The 24,009-nt window shown below is 31.4% G+C and overlaps 1 protein-coding gene across 1 annotated transcript in view; it reads right to left on the bottom strand.

The window, feature by feature from the left end:
- Positions 1 to 22,538, bottom strand: part of LOC131805001 (lysine-specific demethylase 6A-like) — a 197,686-nt gene extending 175,148 nt beyond the window's left edge. The window contains exon 1 of the mRNA XM_059128240.1: positions 22,118 to 22,538. Coding sequence (XP_058984223.1) covers positions 22,118 to 22,434 — 317 coding nt within the window. The 5' untranslated portion in view covers positions 22,435 to 22,538. The remainder of the gene's footprint in view (positions 1 to 22,117) is intronic.
- Positions 22,539 to 24,009: the final 1,471 nt, after the last annotated feature.

The following is a 24,009-nucleotide window of genomic DNA, read 5'->3' as shown; positions in this document are numbered from 1 at the left end:
ATACGATCTTGCAAGCGGAGGTCTGGGCAATTACAGAGTGTCTGAACTGGCTAAATGCCAACACGAGACCGGCTACCGTAAACGTCCTAACGGACAGCAAGTCAGCTATAAGGGCTATAACATTCAAAACAGTAACTTTAAAAACAGTTTTGAAATGTATAAATTCAATCAACAACTACTCTCAACATGCCGTAGTACGCATTATATGGGTACCAGGTCATATGGGAGTTAGGGGTAACAAGATAGCAAACTCTCTCGCCAAAAGGCAGGAAATTTGCAACAAAAAACGTAGACAATCCAATGCCACTAAATGCGTCACGTCTAGTGTTAAACACATGGGCAAAAAACGTCTAAATATCCCTATGGAACAATGAGGGCGTAGGGAAAAACACAAAAATCTTTCGGGTCGATCCCGATGAGATTAATACAAAGAACCTTTAATTACTAAGTAAAAAAGAGATCAGTGAGGTAACAGGCATCCTTACGGGGCACCTGAGCCAACAAGCTCATCTGTACAAGATAGGATGTGCAGATAACAGCATATGCAGGGCATGTGGGGAAGATGACGAAACATTGGAACATTTTCTTAGAGTGCAGAATACATATTTATGGTGAGTGAAGGACGTGTTGCATATACGCATGTATATATGTTTTCAATTTGTTGGAGTTTTCGTCGTCAGAATCGATAATAATTCCTAAATTGAACACAACTATTATAAATAAGATGTCATCGGTCTATAAAAGTTATGAACCCCATAAAGTATGTTAAAGAGTACAAATCTTTGTCGATTAAATTATGTCCTGAGCTTCTTCGTTCTCCATTTGCAATTGCAATAGAACTCACCAATTTAAATATGCGTTTTTCAGACTTACCAAACATTATTCTTAGGATTATTGATGTTACAAAAGGTATATATTTGTTCTCATTTAGATATAGCCCCCATATAATATTATCTCCTAATATTCGTTGACTAAATGTGCTCCATTGTGTCATTTTATGATTTCAGTACACTTAAGTCTAGTCATTTAATACTGATATCCTGCCGATTTGAGGTATTTTGAGGGCTTCAAAAACTTTTTCGAGGTAATAAATCATTTATTAAAAAAAACTACGAAAAGTCTACTTTATGATTTATTTCCTATTCATCAGTACTTCTTTGTATTCGTTATATTATCATATTTAATTAAATTTTCAAACCTCAATTGTCAGTATTATAAAGGTCTTGGCAATATTTTTCAAATCAAAAGTAATCTTGAATTCGTAACTTTTGGAAGACCATGTTTGTGAAAAATCCTATTTCAATTGATGATAAAACTATTGAAATGGTTAAGGAAATGCTCAGGTCGAAATGCAATCTTCTAAAATCGTACCTATAGCTTCTCAATTCTTAGCGCCTGCAATTGTTGTTAACTCGTCCAGTATAATAGTTAATACTATTCCTGTAATTTCTACTGATAACGTTATCTTCTCCACGTTCGGCAGAACCGTTAAAAGAAGCTTCTGCTACTGCAGAATCTAATAAGCCTTTCGTTTTGGCCAAGCCCCCAGCGGTTATAGAAGCAAAATCTATCTGTTTCTGCAGATATTATTGATGAAAAGTCAGTTTCTGCAGACATTAACAATGTAATCCCTAAGACTTCTGATTTAAAGGAAAAGTCTGTTTCTGCAGACAATAATAACGAATTCCCCATGCCTTTGCCTACGGATCAACTTATTGTTGTAGCGCCGCGTAAAACTATATTTGTGTCCCTATAGCATCCCGATACTACAGTTGATAACCTTAGGTCTTAAATAAAAACAAAAATTCCAAATTTATCTGCAAATGGCATAGTAAATTTTTAAATTTAATACGTCCCAACCTCGCGATATTTCGTCATTTAAAATCATTACTCCTGCAAAATTATTTAATTTAGTAGTTAATAGAACGTTCTGGCCGGATGGATTGTTGGTAAAGGAATTTGTATTTAGGGAAAGAACAAAACTCGTTAATTTACCGGTTAATCTTCAGTTGTACCATTGTCAAAAAACTAACTAAATTTCTATCTCTTCTTTATCAAAACGTGAGAGGTCTTAACACTTAACTTAGAAATATTTATTTAAAATTCTTTGACTGTGATTTCAAAATATTGGTATTCACGGAAACATAGTTAAAACCACAAATTCGTGACACTGAGATTTTATCTGATCAGTACCAAATTTAAAGGAAAAAAACAGATTAAATAAAAGAGTGGAGGAGTTTTCATTGCCGTTCATAATTCCATTGCCTCAGAACGTATTTTGGTTACAGAGCACCCTAAGATTGAATTTGTTTGTGTTAAATTAAAATATCTAAATTGTAATTTTATTATAACTGGTTCATATATTCCTCCAAATTCAGACATTGATACTAATCTTATGCATTCAGCCTTAATAACAGAGGTTTCATTATATCATTTCTCCAACGCGGAAATGATTTGTCTGGGTGATTTAAATCTGCCTAATCTAGCATGGGTCCCAGGAGAAAATATTGTATTGTCATCTTTTTGGGAAATCATATTTGACCAATGTCTTTATCAAATAAATTCTATCTATAGTGCGAAAGGTAAAATATTAGTTTTAATTTTTTCTTCATCCCTAACTTCTTTTGTGTGCAGAAGTCCTCCTTTCTAGCCATTCAACTTAGTAATATTCAAACAGCACATACTTCATCTCAAAATAAGTCGCGTAAGTTAAACTTTGGTAGTTAAACTGCTGCGTTCTACATTATCCAATATAAATTGGTGTTTTGAAGGTAATTTGGATTTTCGTATTTCAAGCTTTAATAAAATAATTAACAATGCATTAGAAACCTCAGTCCCACTTGTGAAAATGTGCTGTGATAGTTTGGTTTACCCCACAACTTAGGCGCTTACGTAACATAAAAAGCAGGTTATTTAAAAAAATTAAAAAAATCAATTCTACCATAAACTTTACTAATTATACAAAAGCTAGAAGTTTATACAACACTGAAAATTCTAAATGTTACTCTGAATACCTAGTCAAGATGAGAAACAGCCTCTATAAAAATCCTAAGAACTTTTATAAATTCGTTAATTCAAAAAGAAAAGTCAGAATTTCCCAGTCAGAATTTCCCAGAATTTCTGAATACCTAGTCAAGATGAGAAACAGCCTCTATAAAAATCCTAAGAACTTTTATAAATTCGTTAATTCAAAAAGAAAAGTCAGAATTTCCCAGTAGTATGCGATTCGGTAGTAGTTAATCATGTGAACCTAAAGAAATAGCAGATATGTTTGCAGATTTTTTTAAAGTACGTATTCCAGACATTCCACTAAGGGTGTAAAATACTCTTATAGTATTAATAAACTTAATCATTTTCCTCGTATTATTCTCAAATTATGAAGAGTTGAAAGGTCTACTTTCATTGAAATGTTCCATTTCACCGGGTCCAGATGGTGTGCCGTCTTTCATTTTAAAAGCATGTGCACATGAACTATATCTTCCTCTAGCAAGTATTTTTATTACTTTGTTAACACTAGGCTATTTTCCTTTTTTTTGGCGTTCGAGCTTTATTATTCCATTGCATAAAGCTGACAGTAGATGTGTTATTGAAAATTATAGGGGCGTTGCAAAACTAATTGCAATTCTCAAACCTTTTGAGCGTTTGGTTGCACAACGATAATGTTGACTCGTTTCTTGAGTTTGGTGTCATATTAGACAATACATTACGTTCTAATTTACATATTGAGTCTTGTGTTAATAAAGTAAAGTCTTTACTAGGATTTATAAAACGTTGGTCAAAGAAATACGACGATCCTTATGTGACCAAATGCTTATTTATCAGCCTTGTTCGACCTACTTTAGAATATGGCTGCGTACTTTGGAGTCCTTTCTATAAAATATATTCAAATAGATAAAGTCTGTACAGGTTCAATTTCTTTTGTTTGCTCTGACAGGTTTAGGATGGAATTCAAATGAACTCTCCCACCTTATGAGAATCGGCTTAAACTTATCGATCTTCCTTCTTCTTTTTATCATGTAAATTTTGCGTGGTCAAATTGATTCTGAGTTTTTAACTGGTGAAATTAAATTCAATGTCCCCTCGCGAAATACACGTTATTACATACCACCAAAATCGAACTATGAAATAAATAATCCTCTCCGAAGTTTATGTGGTGATTATAATAAATTATATAACACGATTTCTTTGTGTTAACCCTTGCATGTCATAAAAAACTCCATCCTACGTTCTTAGTTTATAAAATAGTTGCCAGACTTAGTTTCTGCGATTTAGTATTTGTATTTTTTAGTTTTTAGTTTAGATACTTTAATTCTTTTAATTATTAAACCGGCTGATGTTCTAATGTATCCTATTTCACAAGTCTACTAACCCCCTACAATCCGGACTATGGGGTGTACGTGCTCCCTACGTTATGGGGAGGTGGCACTCTCGGTCGGCAGGGGCGGGAAAGTGAGGCGTTGGGAACGATCGAAAGAAGAAAAAAAAAAATCTATATCCGTCTGTGTTTGTGGCCGTTCATTAAAATCACAATAAAGGCGAAATATTTAGGTTAACCTTTGAACATATATACAACTAGCTGGCCCGGTCCGCGTTGCCGGCCCGTACTTTTAGTCTTTAAAGCATAATAAATCACAGATCTGACTTATGTAGGCGGCACAATTTTGATTATAAGTAATGACGCCATTATAATTACTCCAATTTTGATTATAAGTAATGACTTGATTATGAGTAATGACTCCATGATTAAGTATAAATTAATATTCAAAAAAAAATATAATTACCATCGGTTTTAGATATTTTGAATAGCCTGATCTTATTTTTCAGCTATAGGCTTTAATTTGAGTGTTAAATACCTATATGATAAAGAACATCTATAATAGCCCCAATTCAATTCAGCTCAATTTTTGATATTGTAAAAAGCATTCAAATGAGCTATAATTTGAAATTTGTATTTCCAACATTTAAAATCCCGTACTGCGCGGTATTCAGTTTTGTCCACCTCATACTTGAAGGCAGAATGTTGTCAGAATAGCCAAAAAAATATTCTTTTGCTCCGATTACCGTAAGATGGGCATTAATTGTTTGTCATTTAAATTGTTTGGTGGAGATCCAATAAAGTTACTTTATAATTTCGTATTTTTTTCATGTTTCTGCCACAATTTCCGACTGAATGAGTCCCAGATTGATATTTCGGAGTTTATTTCATATAGACGTACATTTAAAATCTACGTTCCCAACCAATATTCTCTTAGGGGTTACAAATTCAATAGAATACCAAATGTTCTTTTCTGACCACACATTGGTTGGGAAAGTGGACTTGGGGGACTATACTTAAATAAATTCCTATGAGGTAGCCCAGGTAGCCTCAAGACTAAGATGCGCACTTTTCCGAAAAATAAAAATTTATAAGAAGAGGTTTTCTTCCCCCTTAGAAACAAAGATGTCAAATAAGGGCCAAAAAATGAAAAAAGTGACCAAGACCCCGAAAATACCTTAAATCATATGATGGTGATAAATAAATAAATTCCTATGAGGATAATTATCTGTAAGATGATTTTCTACCCCAGGGTTTTTTAACCCAGGTAGCCTCACTTTTCCGAAAAATAAAAATTTATAAGAAGAGGTTTTCTTCCCCCTTAGAAATAAATAAGGGCCAAATAATGAAAAAAATGGCCAAGACCCCGAAAATACCTTAAATCATATGATGGTGATACCAAAACGTGATAATTTTTTGCAATGATGGTTTCTTCTTAAATTATCAACATAAGCTAAAATTAGTACGAAAAATATGGTTAAAATGTAGAATATACTTAAAATCGGGTTGTTCCGTCATCAGGCGTTATGATCCATATCATGACCTGCCAAAGCGATTAAAGGTATCTTGAATGTTTAGGTAGAATTTCTATTTTACGTTCTTTATAGTCGGTATTTGACTGATTGAAGTCCCAATGTATTTTGCATTTTGTGATCTCAGTTGACAATTTATTGTCATATGAAAGAAGCAGGTCCACTTTTTGAAATTAACCCCATAACGCTTCTTCGGTCATTTTTGTTTGTTTAAATGTGTTCGTATCTTCCAGCTGAAGCACGATGTAGGTCCTGGAGTAGAAAGCATTTAACATCGTATTGCGCCCTCATTTCATTTTTAATATTATTCATTCAGAATTCAAACCAATAAAAAATGTACACTTCAATATAGAAAAAAAGAAAAAGAATCTTCAACTGGTTCGCTGATTTTTTTGCGGCAAATTTTTAAAGGTGATTACGAAGTTTGTCGGTAGAATGTGTTATTATTTTGAAATTCGATTCCATTGAAAAATTGTCGATTTTTCCCGATTCTAGAATTTTAATATAAAGCGATAACGGATAAAATTGTTATGTAAAGATTTTATGGATTTATTGAGTATTACGAATATATACATAAAATCTATAAATAACAGTTTTATCCGTTGTGGCTTTATATTACCCAAAAAAACCTACACATCATATTAGAATTAAAAAAAAAAACTACAAATGTACATTCGAAAGTAGTAAGTCAAACTGGAAAAAAATATGCAATATAAAACATTACTATTGTACATTTTAAAAGTCAAAATGAAAATGTTCAAATTTCACATTTTTACGCGATTTTTTTGGATTTTATTCTTTTCTGCCAAGAGGCAATTCCGAATTTGTCTTAATCGTTAAAATCAGACCGGCGGTCTTTATGTTATAAGAGTAGTAACTAACACAACTTTCTTTTACATATAGAGAAATAGATTTAAAAGTAGGCGCGTTCCTCAGCCCCTAAATAAGTACTTAGGGTTGGATGGAAAGCCAACAGCATCTCGTGTAATAATTCTGAAACCGATATCTTCACTATTTTGGCAAATATAAAGATTTTAGATAAATCGAAATAGTGGGCGTAAAAGGAGGTGTGGTCAATATTTTTTCCTTAAAACCTAACTCGGGGTATGACAAACGTTTGTACAAAAAATTATGCAAATCGGTCGAGCCGCTTTCAACTGATTCCGTTACCAACAAACAACAATTGATTTTTATATATATAGATTTTCCTAGGAAGTTAGAATATATACGTTTCGTTTAGGTATAATAATACCGCTAAACATTCGTCCTTTTGTATGTTTTTGTTATAATTTCTACCGAATTAACTGTAATTTGACATTTAAAGTTTTCAGCATTGTGAAATCAATACCCCATTATACATAGCCCCAATTTAAATTTCTCGATTTTGTTTTCTTTTTCAATAAGAATTTTCAATTCCAAAAGGCATTCTGAAACAATTCTATACATACGATTTTTCTAGAGGTTTTTTTTTAATTTTCATTTATGAAAACGTTTCCACTATAATTACAAACAACCAAAAGGACATTTGTTCCAATTCGGCCAAGCAGTTCTCAACTGATGTGTTACTAAATTTTTTTAAATTATATACATATAAATTTAAAGAAGTATGTGTGGCCAGTTCTTCTGACCCCAAACAGATACCTAAGGTTGGAGCGAGAGTCAAGTGTACGTTATATACTAACTATGGAAAAAATATCTTCATTATTGTGGCTAATATTAGGATTTTAGATAAATCGAAAAATGGGCGTAAAAGTAGGCGTGGTCATAGAAACCAAACTCGGGGTAGGACGAACATTTTTAAAAAATATTCAAATCCGTCCAGCCGTTCTTAGCTGATTCGATTACCAACGAACAACAATTGATTTATATATATATAGATAAATCCAAAATAATTTCTAAATAGAAATAAATATTCATGGAAAAAATTATAATAGATATTTTGAATAGCCTGATCTTATTTTTCAGCCATAGGCTTTCATTTGAGTGTCAAAAACCTATATGATATAGAACATCTTTAATAGCCCCATGTGAAAACTTAGCTCAATTGTTGGCAACAATTAAGATTAGCAACATTTTCCATTCAAATGAGCTGTAATTTGGAATTTGTATTTCCAACGTTTAGAATACTGTGCTGCGTGGTATTTAGTTCTGTCCACCTCATAACTGTGGGCAGAGTGATTTCAGAATAGTCAAAGATATTTAATCTTTTACACCCATTACCGTAAGATGGGAATTATTTATTATAATTAGAATTTTTTTTTAATTTAAATTGTGTGTTGGAGACCCCATAAAGACCATATTTTTCAATTAATTATTGAACAAATTAACAATTAAACAAATGTTCGGTCCCGTGTCACTTTCTAATATTAGTAATTTTTTTCATGTTTCTGTCACAATTTCCGACTGAAAGAGTTTCGGAGTTTATTTCATACAGAACAACAATTGATTTATATATATATACTAGCTGGCCCGGTCCGCGTTGCAGGCCCGTAGTTTTTGTCTATTATGCATATTTGTTAAAACATAATTATTCAAAGATATGAATGTTATAAATGTTCACGTACAGGTCGATTAGTTTTTAATTTTTAGTCAAATGAGCAGTAATTTGGAATTTACTGTACTTTGTACACCTCATAATTGAGGGCTAATTGATTTAATAATAGCCAAATTTAATTACTTTTTTAAACCCATTAGCACCTCAGATTATGCATTAGAGTCCTCATAAGTCCCTCTTACCATGTCGGTCTGTTAGTCCGCCAAAAGATGGACTTGAGAGGGTACTATTACATGGAGAAAATTCTAAAATTTGTAGATATGTTGAAATTTTTGTGTAAGATTTTCACCCCCAAATACACATTTTTAGCCAAATCCTTTGAAATATGGTAAAATGCGAAACATCGACCTACATTGAAAACTTTCTTCACCCCTTATAAACCAAGATGACAAATAGAGGCCAAATCGAAAATGTAGCAGAACAACATAGCATGTCAAACTGAAAAAAAAAAAAAAATCACGTGATTTAAATAAGTAAAAATACTTTTATCCACCTCATAATTGAGGTCAGACTGATTTCAGAATAGTCAAATATAATTACTATTTTACACCCATTACCGTAATATGGGAACTAATTTTATTTGTCATTTAAATTGTAAATTGGAGACCCCATAAAGTCCATATTTTTCATCATAGTATAATTCAATGACGATTCAACAAATATTCGGTTCCGTGCTACTTTTTTATATTTGTAATTTGTTCATGTTTTCACAATTTATTTCATATAGATGTATATCCCAAATCTACGTTCCCAACCAATATTCTCTTGGGGGTTACAAATTCAATAGAATACAAATTTTTCTTTTCAGACCACACATTAGATGTGAAAGTGGACTTGGGGATACTCCAATGTGGGGACTTTACATGAATAAATTTCTATGTGACAATTTTCTGTACGATGGTTCCTTACCCCAGGGTAGCATAAATACAATTTTTTAGTGGTCAAGAATATGGGCCCTACTCCGCGAACCGGTTCTCTACCCCCTTAGAAACAAAGATGCCAAATAAGGGCCAAAAATAGAAGAAAGTGGCGAAGACTCCAAAAATGGCTTAAATCATACGATGGTTATTTATGATCGATGTCATGACCTGCAAATGCGATTTAAGGTATCTTAAATGTTGAGGAAGAATTTTTTGAAGGATAGAAATCCTTTTCTTACTAAAAGTCAAATTCGCTCTACTATTTTGCAACCTTTATATTTGGAATTTTACTGATTGTACTCCCAAAAAATTTTGCATTTTGAGCTCTCATTGGACGGATTATCGTCACATGAAGGAAGTAGGGCCACGCTTTGAAATAAGCCCCATTAGTCTTTTTCGGTCATTTTTGTTTGTTTAAATGTCTGAGAATTTTCCAGCTGAAGCACGATGTAGGCCCTGGAGTTGAAAGGTCAGATGTCAGTTACCATTGTATTTCGCACTTATTTCATTTTTTTTGGTGAAAAATTGTATATAGAGAAAAATTATTCTTTATTTTGTTCACAAAAAATCCACTGAATTCAATATGATATTACAAATTGAAAAAAATTTACAAAAGAAGAATAACAAATTGAAAAAATCTTCAACTTGTTCGCTGACTTTTTACAGCAACTGTTTAAAGATCCTTACAAAGTTTGTCAATAGAATGTACTTTTATTTTAAAATTCAATTCCATTGGCAATTTTTTTCGATATTTTCCCATTTTGAGATCTCTTTTTTCGTGATTTTTTAACGATTTTAAAAAAGTAATTATCTTTTAACTTTGGTGTGACCGCATTAAATTATTTCGGTATCATCTATTCCGTTTCGCCACCACATAATTCGGTACTACACTTCCATGTAACCCGCCATCAATTTCAGTTCTCAAGAAATCAAGTCAATTAAATAAATTGGTATTAATATTCGAATTCAAAAATAAAATATAAAAAACACTACAAATGTACATTAGAAAAAGTAAGTCAAAATGGAAAAAAATAATGCAAAATAAAACATTACTATTGTACATTTCAAAAGTCAAAATGAAAATGTTAACATATCACATTTTTACGCGATTTTTTTGGATATTATCCTTTTCGGATAAGAGACAATTCCGAATTTGTATGAATCATTAAAATCAGCGGTTCTTAAGTTATAAGCGTAGTAACTAACACAACTTTCATTTATATATATAGATAAATCCAAAATAATTTCTAAATAGAAATAAATATTCATGGAAAAAATTGTAGTACACCCGAAATCTACGTTTCCAACCAATATTCTCTTGGGGGTTAAACAATACAAAAGATTAAAGAATTCAAAATGTTCTTTTCTCACCACACATAAGTTGGGAAAGTCCTCTTTCCTAAATGCTATGTGGACAATTATCTGTAAGATGGGAAGGGTAGACTAAATACAATTTTTTAACCAAATCAATTGATGAATGTGGTCAAGACCAAGTTGGGTCCCATTACAAAAATTTACAATTTTATGCGAAGAGGTTATCTACCCCCTTAGAAACCAAGATGCCAAATAAGAGCCAAAAATTAAAAACCATACCAAAGCGTGATCATTTTTTGCCAGGATGGTTTCTTCTTAAATTAACAACATTTGCCGAAATTAGTATGAAAAATAGGCTTAAAATGTAAAATATGCTTGAAATTGGGTTGTACACTTATCCGGGGGTTATGACCCATATCATGACTTGGAAAAGCGATATATGGTATCATGAACGTTTAGGAAGAATAGAAATTCTTTTCTTGTTAAAACTCCAATTCCAGCTCTACTATTTTGCACACTTTATATTCGGTATTTCACTGATTGCAGTTCAAATGAAGTTTTCATTTTAAGTTCTTATTAGACGGATTATTTTCATATGAAAAAAGTAGGTCCAGGATTCGAAATGAGCCCCATAACGCTTTGTCGGTCATTTTTGTTTGTTTAAATGTGTTCGCATCTTCCAGCTGAAGCACGATGTGGGTCCTGGAATCGAAAGCTCGATACGAATTTTATACATGAATGATCGTCATTTAGCATCGTATTGCGCACTCATTTCATTTTTAATATTATTCATTTAGAACAATAAAAAATGTACACTTCAATATAGTATGTCAAATTGAACGCCAAAAAGATTTTTTCATTCACATTTTTATTGACACATTTTCACGCGCTTTTTGCCATGATACCATTCCGAAATTGTATGAATTGTTAAAATCCGTCAAGCCCTTCTTGAATTATTATATGCGTAGTAACTAACATAACTTTCTTTTATATGGTGAAAATATTTTTTTTTTATCACAAAAAAAAACTATTGAATTCAACATGATAAGCCAAATTGAAAAAGTTCAGTTTTCAAGAAATCGGATCAAGTAAATATAGATAATCATATTGGAAAAAAACCGTTCGTATAAGGTAAAATATTGTTTTTTATTTTTTGCTTATTATCTTCTGAAATGATATTATTCGTATATATATATATATATATATATATATATATATATATATATATATATATATATATATATATATATATATATATATATATATATATATATATATATATATGTGTATATATATATATCAGTCCAGCCATTCTTGAGTTTTAAGCGTAGTAACTTACATAAACTTATTATATATATATATATATATATATATATATATATATATATATATATATATATATATATATATATATATATATGTATGTATGTATATATATATGTATATATATATATATATATATATATATATAAAAGAGGAAAATGTTTGTATGTTTGTTTGTTTGTAATTTATGGACTTGAATCGGAGGTACCTCCCAAAAATTTAGATTTTATATGCACATATCTATTGATTGTTTGAAGATACAGTCTCCAAATTTGGAATACGTAACGGAATTTGGAACAAAAATAAGTTTGCCAAATTATATTGTAATCGGTTCAGATTTGGATATAGCTCCCATATATATTTTCGACCGATTTCGTTCATTTGATGCCTCGAACACAATATGAATGTTCGATTACAATGAAATTTGGAATGTGTGGCGGGATTTAATCCGAAAATAAATTTGTCAAATTATATTGAAATCGGTTCAGATTTGGATATAGCTCCCACATATATATTTTCGATTTCATGTATTTGGTGGACCAAACACGATATGTATTTCCAATTGTAATGAAATTTAAAATAAGTAACGGAATTGGGAGCCAAAATAAATTTGTCAAATTAAATTGAAATCGGTTCAGATTTGGATATAGCTCCCATATATATTTTGGACCGATTTCATGTTTTTGATGCACCAAACACGCTATGTATCTCTAATTTCAATAAAATTTGGAATGTGTAGCGGAAATTAAAACAAATATACATTTGTCAAATTATATTAAAATCGGTTCAGATTTGGATATAGCTCTCATATATATTTTCGACCGATTTCATGTATTTTATGCACCATACACGATATGTATGTTCGATTCCAAAGAAATTTGGAATGTGTAACGGGATTTTGATTAGAAAATAAATTAGTCAAATTATATTAAAATCGGTTCAGATTTGGATATAGCTCCCATATATATTTTCCGCCGATTTCACATATTTGATGCACAAAACACGATATGTATTTCCGATTCCAACGAAATTCGGCATGAGTGGCTAAATTTGGTACAAAAATAAATTTGACAAATTATATTTAAATACGCTCAGATGTGATTATAACTCCCAAATATATACTCAGCCGATTTCACATATTTGATGCACCCAAAGCGAGAGAGACAAAATCTGGCACCAGCAAAAATTGCCAAATTATATTGAAATCAGTTGAGGTTTGGATATAGCTAACATATATATTTCGGCCGATTTCATACATATTATGCACCAAACACGATATATATGACCGATTCCAATGAAATTTGGTTATAATAATAAATGTGATAAATTAATTGGAAATTAGTTAAGATTTGGATATAGCTCCCATATATATATTCTCGGCCGATTTCACATATTTGACGCACCAATTTCAATGAATTATGAAAGGTGTGGCGGAGTTTTGTGTAAAAGTAATTTTATTAAAATTATATTTAAATCGGATCAGATTGGGATATGATTTTAATAAGAACCATTGACCCACAACGCCTTAGGCTAACACTAAAAAACAACACAACAATTTATTTGAAATACGCTTATTACGGCGAAGTATGTTGCTATCTCGAATTCACTAATTGCGATAGAAAAACCACTCTACTTAAATTGCAGTTTCCTGCACGCTTGGTATTTGCTATGAAATAAATAAATCCGAAGGACAAACCCTTCGTGTATGTATGTCATTTTGGTTATTTACGCATTAAAGTAGTGCAATAATTTTTTTTTAATTTTTAAATTTGTTTTTTTTAACCAACATATATTCGTAAATAAAATTTTGAATGCATATAAAATCAAAAGGGGTAGCGAAGCGCACCGGGTTCAGCTAGTATATCTATAAAAGAGGAAAATGTTTGTATGTTTGTTTGTTTGTGTGTAATTTATGGACTCGAAAACCGCTGAATAGATTTTCCTGAAAATTTCCATATATACTGAATATACATTTTTGTATTTTCCACTTAGAACTGGAGGTATAGCATCAGAATCGGAGGTACCTCCCAAAAATTTAGATTTTATATGCACATATCTATTGATTGGTTGAAGATACAGTCTCCAAATTTGGAATACGTAACGGAATTTGGAACAAAAATAAGTTTGCCAAATTATATTGTAATCGGTTCAGATTTGGATATAGCTCCCATATATATTTTCGACCGATTTCGTTCATTTGATGCCTCAAACACAATATGAATGTTCGATTCCAATGAAATTTGGAATGTGTGACGGGATTTAATCCGAAAATAAATTTGTCAAATTATATTGAAAACGGTTCAGATTTGGATATAGCTCCCATATATATTTTCGGCCGATTTCAAGCATTTGATGCACCAAACACACTATGTATCCCCAATTTCAATGAAATTTGAAACGTGTGATAGATTTTATCTAAAAAAATTGATTTCACAAATTATATTGAAATCGGTTCAGATTTGGATATAGCTCCCATATACATTTTCGGCCGATTTCATGTATTTGGTGGACCAAACACGATATGTATTTCCAATTGTAATGAAATTTAAAATAAGTAACGGAATTGGGAGCCAAAATAAATTTGTCAAATTAAATTGAAATCGGTTCAGATTTGGAAATAGCTCCCATATATATTTTCGACCGATTTCATGTATTTGATGCACCAAACACGCTATGTATCTCTAATTTCAATGAAATTTGGAATGTGTAGCGGAAATTAAAACAAATATACATTTGTCAAATTATATTAAAATCGGTTCAGATTTGGATATAGCTCTCATATATATTTTCGACCGATTTCTTGTATTTTGTGCACCAAACACGATATGTATGTTCGATTCCAAAGAAATTTGGAATATGTAACGGGATTTTGATTAGAAAATAAATTAGTCAAATTATATTAAAATCGGTTCAGATTTGGATATAGCTCTCATATATATTTTCAGCCGATTTCACATACTTGATGCACAAAACACGATACGTATTTCCGATTCCAATGAAATTCGGCTAAATTTGGTACAAAAATAAATTTGAAAAATTATATTCAAATACGCTCAGATTTGATTATAGCTCCCATATATATATATATATATATATATATATATATATATATATATATATATATATATATATATATATATATATATATATATATATAGCCGATTTCACATATTTGATGCACCCAAAGCGAAAGAGACAAAATATGGCACCAGAAAAAATTGTCAAATTATATTGAAATCAGTTGAGGTTTGGGTGTAGCTAACATATATATTTCGGCCGATTTCATACATGTTATGCACTAAACATGATATATATGACCGATAGCAATGAAATTCAGAATGTGAGGAATGTGTGGTTACAATAATAAATGTGACAAAGTAATTGGAAATTAGTTAAGATTTGGATATAGCTCCCATATATATATTCTCGGCCGATTTCACATATTTGATGCACCAATTTCAATGAAATATGAAAGGTGTGGCGGAATTTGGTGTAAAAGTATTTTTTTTAAATTATATTTAAATCTGATCAGATTGGGATATGATTTTAATAAGAATCATTGACCCACAACGCCTTAGGCTAACACTTAAAAACAACACAACAATTGATTTGAAATTTCGAATTCACTTATTGCAATAGAAATGCCACTCAACTTCAAAAGATTGCAGTTTACTGCACGCTTGGTATTTGCTATGAAATAAATAAATCCGAAGGACAAACCCTTCGTGTATGTATGTCATGTTACTGCTTTTCTAATGGTTTTGGTTATTTACGCATTAAAGTAGTGCAAAATTTTTTTTTTTAATTTTTAAATTTGAGCCCTACTTCGAAACATTGACATTGAAAAATTTCCGCGAGGAGGACTTCTACCAGAAGCTAGATGCCAAATAAGGGCAAAATAAATTGAAAAATTTGACCAAGACCCTGGTAATTGCTAAAATCACAGGATACCTTCACATAAGAGTTATAATGAAGCATGGTTCTATATTTATAATTATTTAAAAGAATTTGTATGTAAGCTTTTTCGATTTTTTCGGTTATTTTTTTCAATAAGAATTTTCAATTCCAAAAGGAATTCTGAAACAGTTCTACACAAAATTTCGTATCATAATAGAACACTCAATTTTTTCAGTTCCGCGATTTTTCTAAAAATTTTCTTTCATGACAACGTTTCTACTGTAATTACAAATAACCAAAAGAAAATTTGAGTCAAATCGACCCAGCCGTTCTCAAGAGATGTGTTACTATACTTTTTCATATTTTTTACATACAGATTTAAAGAAGTAGGTGTGGCCAGTTCCTATAACCCCAAACAGATACCAATGGTTGGGGGAAGGGGAAGTCAAGATTACGTATACTAACGTGAAACAGATATCTTCATGATTTTTGCAAATATTATGATTTTCGATAAATGGGCGCGAAATTGGGCACTTTTTCTTTGCGTAAAACCTAAATCGGGGCAGGACGAACATTTAAAAAATATCCAAATAGTTCCAGCCGGTCTCAACTGATTCAATTGCCAACGAACAACAATTGGTTTATATATAGATTAAAAAGTAAGCGTGGTCAGTTCCTCAGCCCCCAAATAAGTACTTAGGATTGGAGGGAAAGTCTACAGTATGTCGTGTAATAATTTTAAACCGATATCTTCATTATTTGGCAAATATAAGAATTTTTGATAAATCGAAATAGTGGGCGTAAAAGTAGACGTGGTCAATATTTTGTTCTTTAAAAACCTAACTCGGGGTATTACGAACGTTTGTACAAAAAATCTCATCTGATTCCATTACCAACGAATTTTGATTTTGATTTTTTGATTTTTACATATATAAATGAAGGACATGTTGTACATACGCATGTATATATGTTTTCAATTTGTTGGAGTTTTCGTCATCAGAATCGATAATAAATTAAATTAACTATCATAAATAAGGTGTCATCGGTTTATAAAAGTTATGGGCCCTATAAAGTATGTTAAAGAGTACAAATCTTTGTCGATTAAAATATATTCGTGAGACTCTGCGTTTTCCATTTGCAATTACGATAGAGCTCACCAAATTTAATGTGCGCTTTTCAGACTTAGCACATATTATTCTTAGGATTATTGATGTTACGAAAGGTATATATTTGTTCTCATTTAGATATAACCCTCATATAATACTGACTCCTAATATTCGTCACAAAATGTGCTCCAATGTGGCATTTTATGATTTCAGTACACTTAAGTGTAGTCCTTTAATACTGATTTCCCATATAACCTGCCGATTTGAGGTATTGAGGCCACAAAAGCATTTCGAGGTTATAAATCATTTGTTAAAAAAAAATACGAAAAGTCTACTTTATGATTTACTTCCTCTTTATATTCGATATATCATCGTATTTTCAAACCTCAGTTGTCAGTATTATAAAGGTCTTAGCAATATTTTCCAAATCAAAAGTAAGTTTGAATTCGTAACTTTTAGAAGACCATATTTGTGCAAAATCCTATGTCACAATCTGGCTCACATAAATGGTACAATTTTTTGTATAAATGATGACTCAATTAAATACACCTAAGTCTGTTTTTACACGGTAGATTGGTTCCAGAAGAAGCCGTGTAAAAAAAAAACCGTGTAAAAAGACATTGATCTTATACAAAAATGGGTGATTTGTGCCTAATCTCTAAAACCTATTAAAATTAGTGAAAAACAAGAATTTTTATTTTTTTCTTTACCAAACACGTCTTATTGCATTAACAGTTCACAAAATATTAACACGTTTCAATTGCTCTGACCAGTAAATTTTATTGTATGCACATAGTGCTATTCACATTTGCTTTGACCAGTAAAAATTTGTTTGTACGCGCTAAAGGGGAATTCACTTAAATCTTTAAGCTAGTGTTCGCAAACTATCGATGGTTTCAGACTTTTTTCTTTCATAAATACTTTTTTGTGATATGAACATACTTCGCAAAAATTAAATTTGACAAAAAAAATTTAAGTACATAAAATTTCAAATCGTGCTAAATGGAATAAAATCGTGTAAATAAATTAAAAATATTCAATTTTCAAACCGTGTACAAAAAGACCGTGTAAAAACAGACTTAGGTGTATAAATAAATACGTATTTCAAAAAACCTGATCATATTCTTCAGTAAGAGGTTTTTGTTTGAGAGTTAAAAACTTTTCTGACCAAACATAAGTTGGGAAAGAGGACTTGCCTAAATGCTATGTGGACAATTATCTGTAAGATGAACAAGGTAGACTAAGTACAATTTTTTAACCAAATCAATTGATGAATGTGGTCATGGGTCCCATTACGAAAATTTACAATTTTATGCGAAGAGGTTTTCTACCCCCTTAGAAACCAAGATGCCAAATAAGAGCCAACAATTAAAAACCATACCAAAGCGTAATCATTTTTTGCCAGGATGGTTTCTTCTTAAATTAACAACATTTGCCGAAATTAGTATGAAAAATAGGCATAAAATGTAAAATATGCTTGAATTTGGGTTGTACACTTATCCGGGGGTTATGACCCATATCATGACTTGGAAAAGCGATATATGGTATCTTAAAAGTTTAGGAAGAATAGAAATTCTTTTCTTGTTAAAAGTCCAATTAGCTCTACTATTTTGCACACTTCATATTCGGTATTTCACTGATTGCAGTTCCAATGAATTTTTCGTTTTAAGTTCTCATTGGACGGATTATTGTCATATGAAAGAAGTAGGTCCAGGATTCGAAATGAGCCCCATAACGCTTTGTCGGTCATTTTTGTTTGTTTAAATGTGTTCGCATCTTCCAGCTGAAGCACGATGTGGGTCCTGGAATTGAAAGCTAGATACCAATTTTATACTTGAATGATCGTCATTTAGCATCGTATTGCGCACTCATTTCATTTTTAATATTATTCATTCAGAACAATAAAAAATGTACACTTCAATATAGAATGTCAAATTGAACGCCAAAATTTTTTTTTTTTCATTTACATTTTTATTGGCATATTTTCATGCGCTTTTTGCCAAGATACCATTCCGAAATTGTATGAATTGTTAAAATCCGTCAAGCCCTTCTTGAATTATAAGCGAAGTAACTAACATAACTTTCTTTTATATGATGAAAATAATTCTTTTTTTATCACAAAAAAAAGATCGAATTCAATATGATAAGCCAATTTGAAAAAGTTCAGTTTTCAAGAAATCGGATCAATTAAATATAGATAATCAAATTGGAAAAAAACCGTTCGTATAAGGAAAAATACTGTTTTTCTGTTCGTTGCTTATTATACTCTGAAATGATATTATTCATATAGTTCCACTCACCAGCCAGCGGATCTTGAGGCTTTGAATCCTTTTCTTATTAAATTTTCAATTCGCTCCACTATTTTGTATAGTGCGCATATTACATATTCGGTATTTCACTGATTGCAGTCCCAATGAATTTTGCATTTCGAGTTCTCATTGGATGGATTATTTTCATATCTAGTCATTTTTTGGAATTTTGGACCTCAGAATCGATAATCATTTCTAAATTGAAATCCTGGCAATATGACTTAAATTTAACTATCATAAATAAAGGTTCATCGACTTATATAAACTTATGGAACTCATAATGTATGTTAAAGAATAGAAATCTTTGTTGATTAAGTTATGTCACAGTTTGCGATTAGGATAGAGGTCACCAAATTTAATATGTGTCTTTCAAACTTTGCACAGGTTTTTATATTATTCTTAGGATGATTGATGTTACAAAAAGGTATATATTTGTTCTCAGTTATATATAGCCCTCATATAATATTATTTCCTAATATTCCTCGAAAAACTGTGCTCTGATTTGGCCGACTTGAGGAATTTTGAAGCGCTCAAAAGTTATTTTTGAGTCAAAAAAATTATAACAAACGTCCACTTTATGATTTATTTTCTATTCCCAAGTAGTGGCTACTATTGGTTCCCCATTAGGTATAGCCTCAATTTAAAAGTACGTTTGGATTTTTAATGTTTTGATGCTTTTAAAAGTATAACGGCATGTACAGAAAATATGCAAATTTTCTCGATGTATTCGAAATTTTCTCGATCGAAATCTCCATTATTTGGCAAATATAAGGATTTTAGATGAATCGAAATAGTGGGGTAAAAGTAGACGTAGTCAATATTTTTTTCTGTAAAAACCTAACTCGGGGTATGAAAAACGTTTGTACAAAAAATTATGCAAATCGGTCCAGCCGTTCTCAACTGATTCCATTACCAACGAACAACAATTGTTTTTTTTATATATATAGAAGAAGAAGAAGATTAGTACGTTCCAAAAGGCAAAAAGAAAAATTTCAAATTTACGTTTTTTTTTTTTTTGGATTTTATCCTTTTCTGCCAAGAGAGAATTCTGAATTTGTTTGAATAGTTAAAATCAGACCAGCGGTTCTTGGGTCATAAGCGTAGTAACTAACACATTTTTTATATATTTATATATAAGATGTTTAGATATAAATAATTCTCCGCTAGATAAATACGACATTTACCTTAATATACCTTACTAATGGCCTATTTTACTACGGCAATCGAAGGTTTTATTCGCTCTTTTTTTCAAAGAAATCCAGTTTGGGTTCTAGTATGTTACGTATTTATGCAAAGTTCTCAACTTGTCGTTAGCCATCCTATTGGTTCCCAAAAACTAGAAAGAGCATGGTGATCCCGCTGTAGGAACTAGAATGCAGGAGCACTGTTCTCAATTCACTTGCTTTCAGCTTTAGGGGAGCTAATAAGCAAACCTTGTTGCTGTCTTATAACGCGAAAGACCATCCTGTGGAAAACTATGCGACTCCGGTGTGGAGAAGCACAATAAAATTGTAATCCAATACAGACTTCCCAATGGCTAGCATATGAATTGACACCTCCACCCAGACATGCAAGGAAATACCTTCATGATCGCTATAGACAAATCTAGCTAATAATAAGTTGATGTGTTAAAATCACGGCTTATATTTTACAATGTTCATCCTCAATTCTTTCTTATTGTTGCATATGGACTTTCTAAGATAGTTTTGCAAAAAAATTGCAATATTAAAAGTTAGAATTCCATATTCTCAACAATTCGACAACTAAAATGTACATAATACATTTTAATTAGTTTGCAATAACAAATGTTATATTATACAAGATTGCAGACAAAATGTCAATGGCCTCAAGGAGCCTTTAATTTAACATTTCAAAGGGTATTTATCCGTCGACGCAGTTAGATAATACTTCCAGTTAGATAATACTTCGCAGATAAATAATAATACTTCCGACAAACAATAGCCCAAGATGGCAACTGAATAAATATGAAGTTATTAATGCCTGCAGTCATTGCTCGAACACACATTCACTATGTTTGAACATCTAGTGAAATTTTGTAACAGTGTTTACGAGTATTGATTAAAAATGACAACAAATGTAAGCAACAACGTGGACTTGCTTAAGACCAAAAAAACGTTTTATTTCACAAAGTCATTGCTGCTTGTAGACGGGTAAACAAAGTTATTAACCCAATTAATGACAAACAGATACCACCAACTTTAAACTGGAAGAAATACACATTTTTATAACTTACACATCATTTAGAATAGAAGAAACATTGATGCTTTATTTTCGTAGTTTTATCGCAAACAATTTTTGGACGGTATTAAAATGACAAACATTTGAACAGCAAGGAAATCCAATAGTAAAATGTATAATCGATACATTTTGTGCTTTTTATAACAATGTTTTAAATCCAGTTAAGCAGATCTATGATATTCATCAGTTTTCATGATGAATTGAAATATGTTAAAATGAGAAATTTTCTGTCCAAAATTCATACACAAACTAAAATAATGGTGAATTTTGCTAAGAGAAGTCTGGGTAGAGAACACTATATGAGGTATTAGTCGCATTATGGCAAATGAATGTAATAAGATACGCCATTATATCTAGGTAACAGCCGTATTGTCTATAAGCTCTTAAACACAGCAGTAATAATCGACGAGCTAGTATAATATTGCCCATAAATCGTTTACATTTTTTTAAGTTTGTTTGAGATTATGTAGTTTTAAAAAAACGGATGAAAAACTATTCACTATGAATCATTTGAGATTATTAATGCCCAACAAAAATTTTTTTTATGAGCTATTTAGATAATATTATTTTTAATAATTCAATAGTTACCCAGCATTGACCCAAACCAAATCACCGGGTCGTTGTATAAATCGGTAAACTGGAATATTTTCTTTATATAAATCATCTAATACAGGCCACCAAGATCCATGTAAGTAACTTATGTTATTTTGTTCGCATAAATTATGAATGCCTCCCCAGTAAGCGTCAGGGACCGCAAACCACTCACAATCGCCAGGCCCGATGTTGATATTTATTGAACAGAAATTGTTGTTTTCTTGATGCCCCGGAGTCCTGCTTCCTGGCACTTTCATGTAAAGTTGTACTGTATTCATTCCCAATATAACATGGCCAACATGAGAGAGCATATTTGCAGCAGATATAACACGGCCGAAAGCAGGCAATTTTTGAAGCTCGGCTAGTTGTGGACGCCATTTTCGTTCGTCAGATAAATCAACGTTAGTGCCAAACCTAAAATATAATAAAAATGTTAGTGTGAATTAGTTTGCCTTATTTGGAAATACTTATAGTTTTGGAGTTGTTCGGCTATATGTTATTATATATATATATATATATATTTATTTATTTATTTTTGTGTAGAATTGTTTCAGAATGCCTTTTGAAATTGAAAATACTTATTGAAAAAAACCGAAAAAATCGAGAAAGTTGCATATGTTCCATACATGCTGTTATATGGTTGCCATACCCAAATGTTCGATTTTGCTTAGATATGGAGAATTAAAAACGCAAAATTCATTGGGCAAAAGTTACGATAAAGTTTTAAATTTGATACAGTCCTAGGGGTTACATGAGGAATCATTTGTACAAAATATGTATCAGGTTGGTCTACATTGTGATATAGCCCCCCTCAAATGATATAGCCCCTTTCACATTCCTCAAATGTTGGTAATTTCAGATTTTATAAAAAAAAACAAATTCTTTCAAATAATTATAAGAATAGGACCATGCTTCATTATAACTCTTATGTGAAGGTGTCCGGTGATTTTAGCTATTACCAGGGTCTTGGTCACACTTTCCAATTGATTTTGCCCTTATTTGGCATCTGGCATCAATGTTTTGGAGTAGCGCTCATATAAAAATACCTCCTGATTTTACCTATTTCGAGGTTTTGATTAAATTTTCGAATCTGTTTGACTTAATATGTGTGTTTAGGCTACTTTGGGGTAGAGAACCATCTTACATGGGCCTATTATAAACAGTTAATGTATACTTTTAATATATGTGCTATAATATTTAGGTTTTTAACTCAAAAACTAAAACCTCTTACTGAAAAATAGGATCAGGGTTTTTGAAAGACGTATTTATTTATATTTAATCGAGTCATCATTTATACAAAAAATTGTACCATCTATGTGAGCCAGATTTGAGAATTATTGTGCTTTAAAAACTATGCATTAAAAATTAAAACTACGGGCCGGCAGCGCGGACTGGGCCAGCTAGTTTTATATATTTTTCTCCATTTTGAGATTCTAAATTCATTCCCAGAAATGTCGCCCGCTTTAAAAATGATTTAACATCTTCGGTAAAATGTTAGTAGTTAGGTGTACAAAATACTTTGTACATATTTTGAGTGCGGTTGATGCGCTGGGAAAATCTAGCAATAAACAATAAATACTCTAAAATTACATATTTCCCAGCTGCCATAGAACACAACATGTAAACAATTCAGTGATTTTTTGCCCTGACGCATACGATAATGTGAGATAATAAAGGTTATGATCCACACGCACAGATATTGATGCGCTCAGTAGATGCACAAGACCACTACAATAAAATGACAAGCAGCTCTGCAAAGTTCTCCTTTCAATATTAGAGTAGATAAGAATAATTGTGTGGCTGCGATTATGTTAAGTTAGTTTCAGTAGTACTAAAGGAACATATTTTTAAATAAAAACCAGAATTGAATCTACACCCAAGCGAAG

This window comes from Musca domestica, unplaced genomic scaffold (assembly GCF_030504385.1).
Source record: "Musca domestica strain aabys unplaced genomic scaffold, Musca_domestica.polishedcontigs.V.1.1 5, whole genome shotgun sequence".
NCBI lineage: Eukaryota > Metazoa > Arthropoda > Insecta > Diptera > Muscidae > Musca > Musca domestica.
The sequence above is the reverse complement of the archived record's forward strand: the minus strand, read 5'-3'. Positions and strand labels throughout refer to the sequence as shown.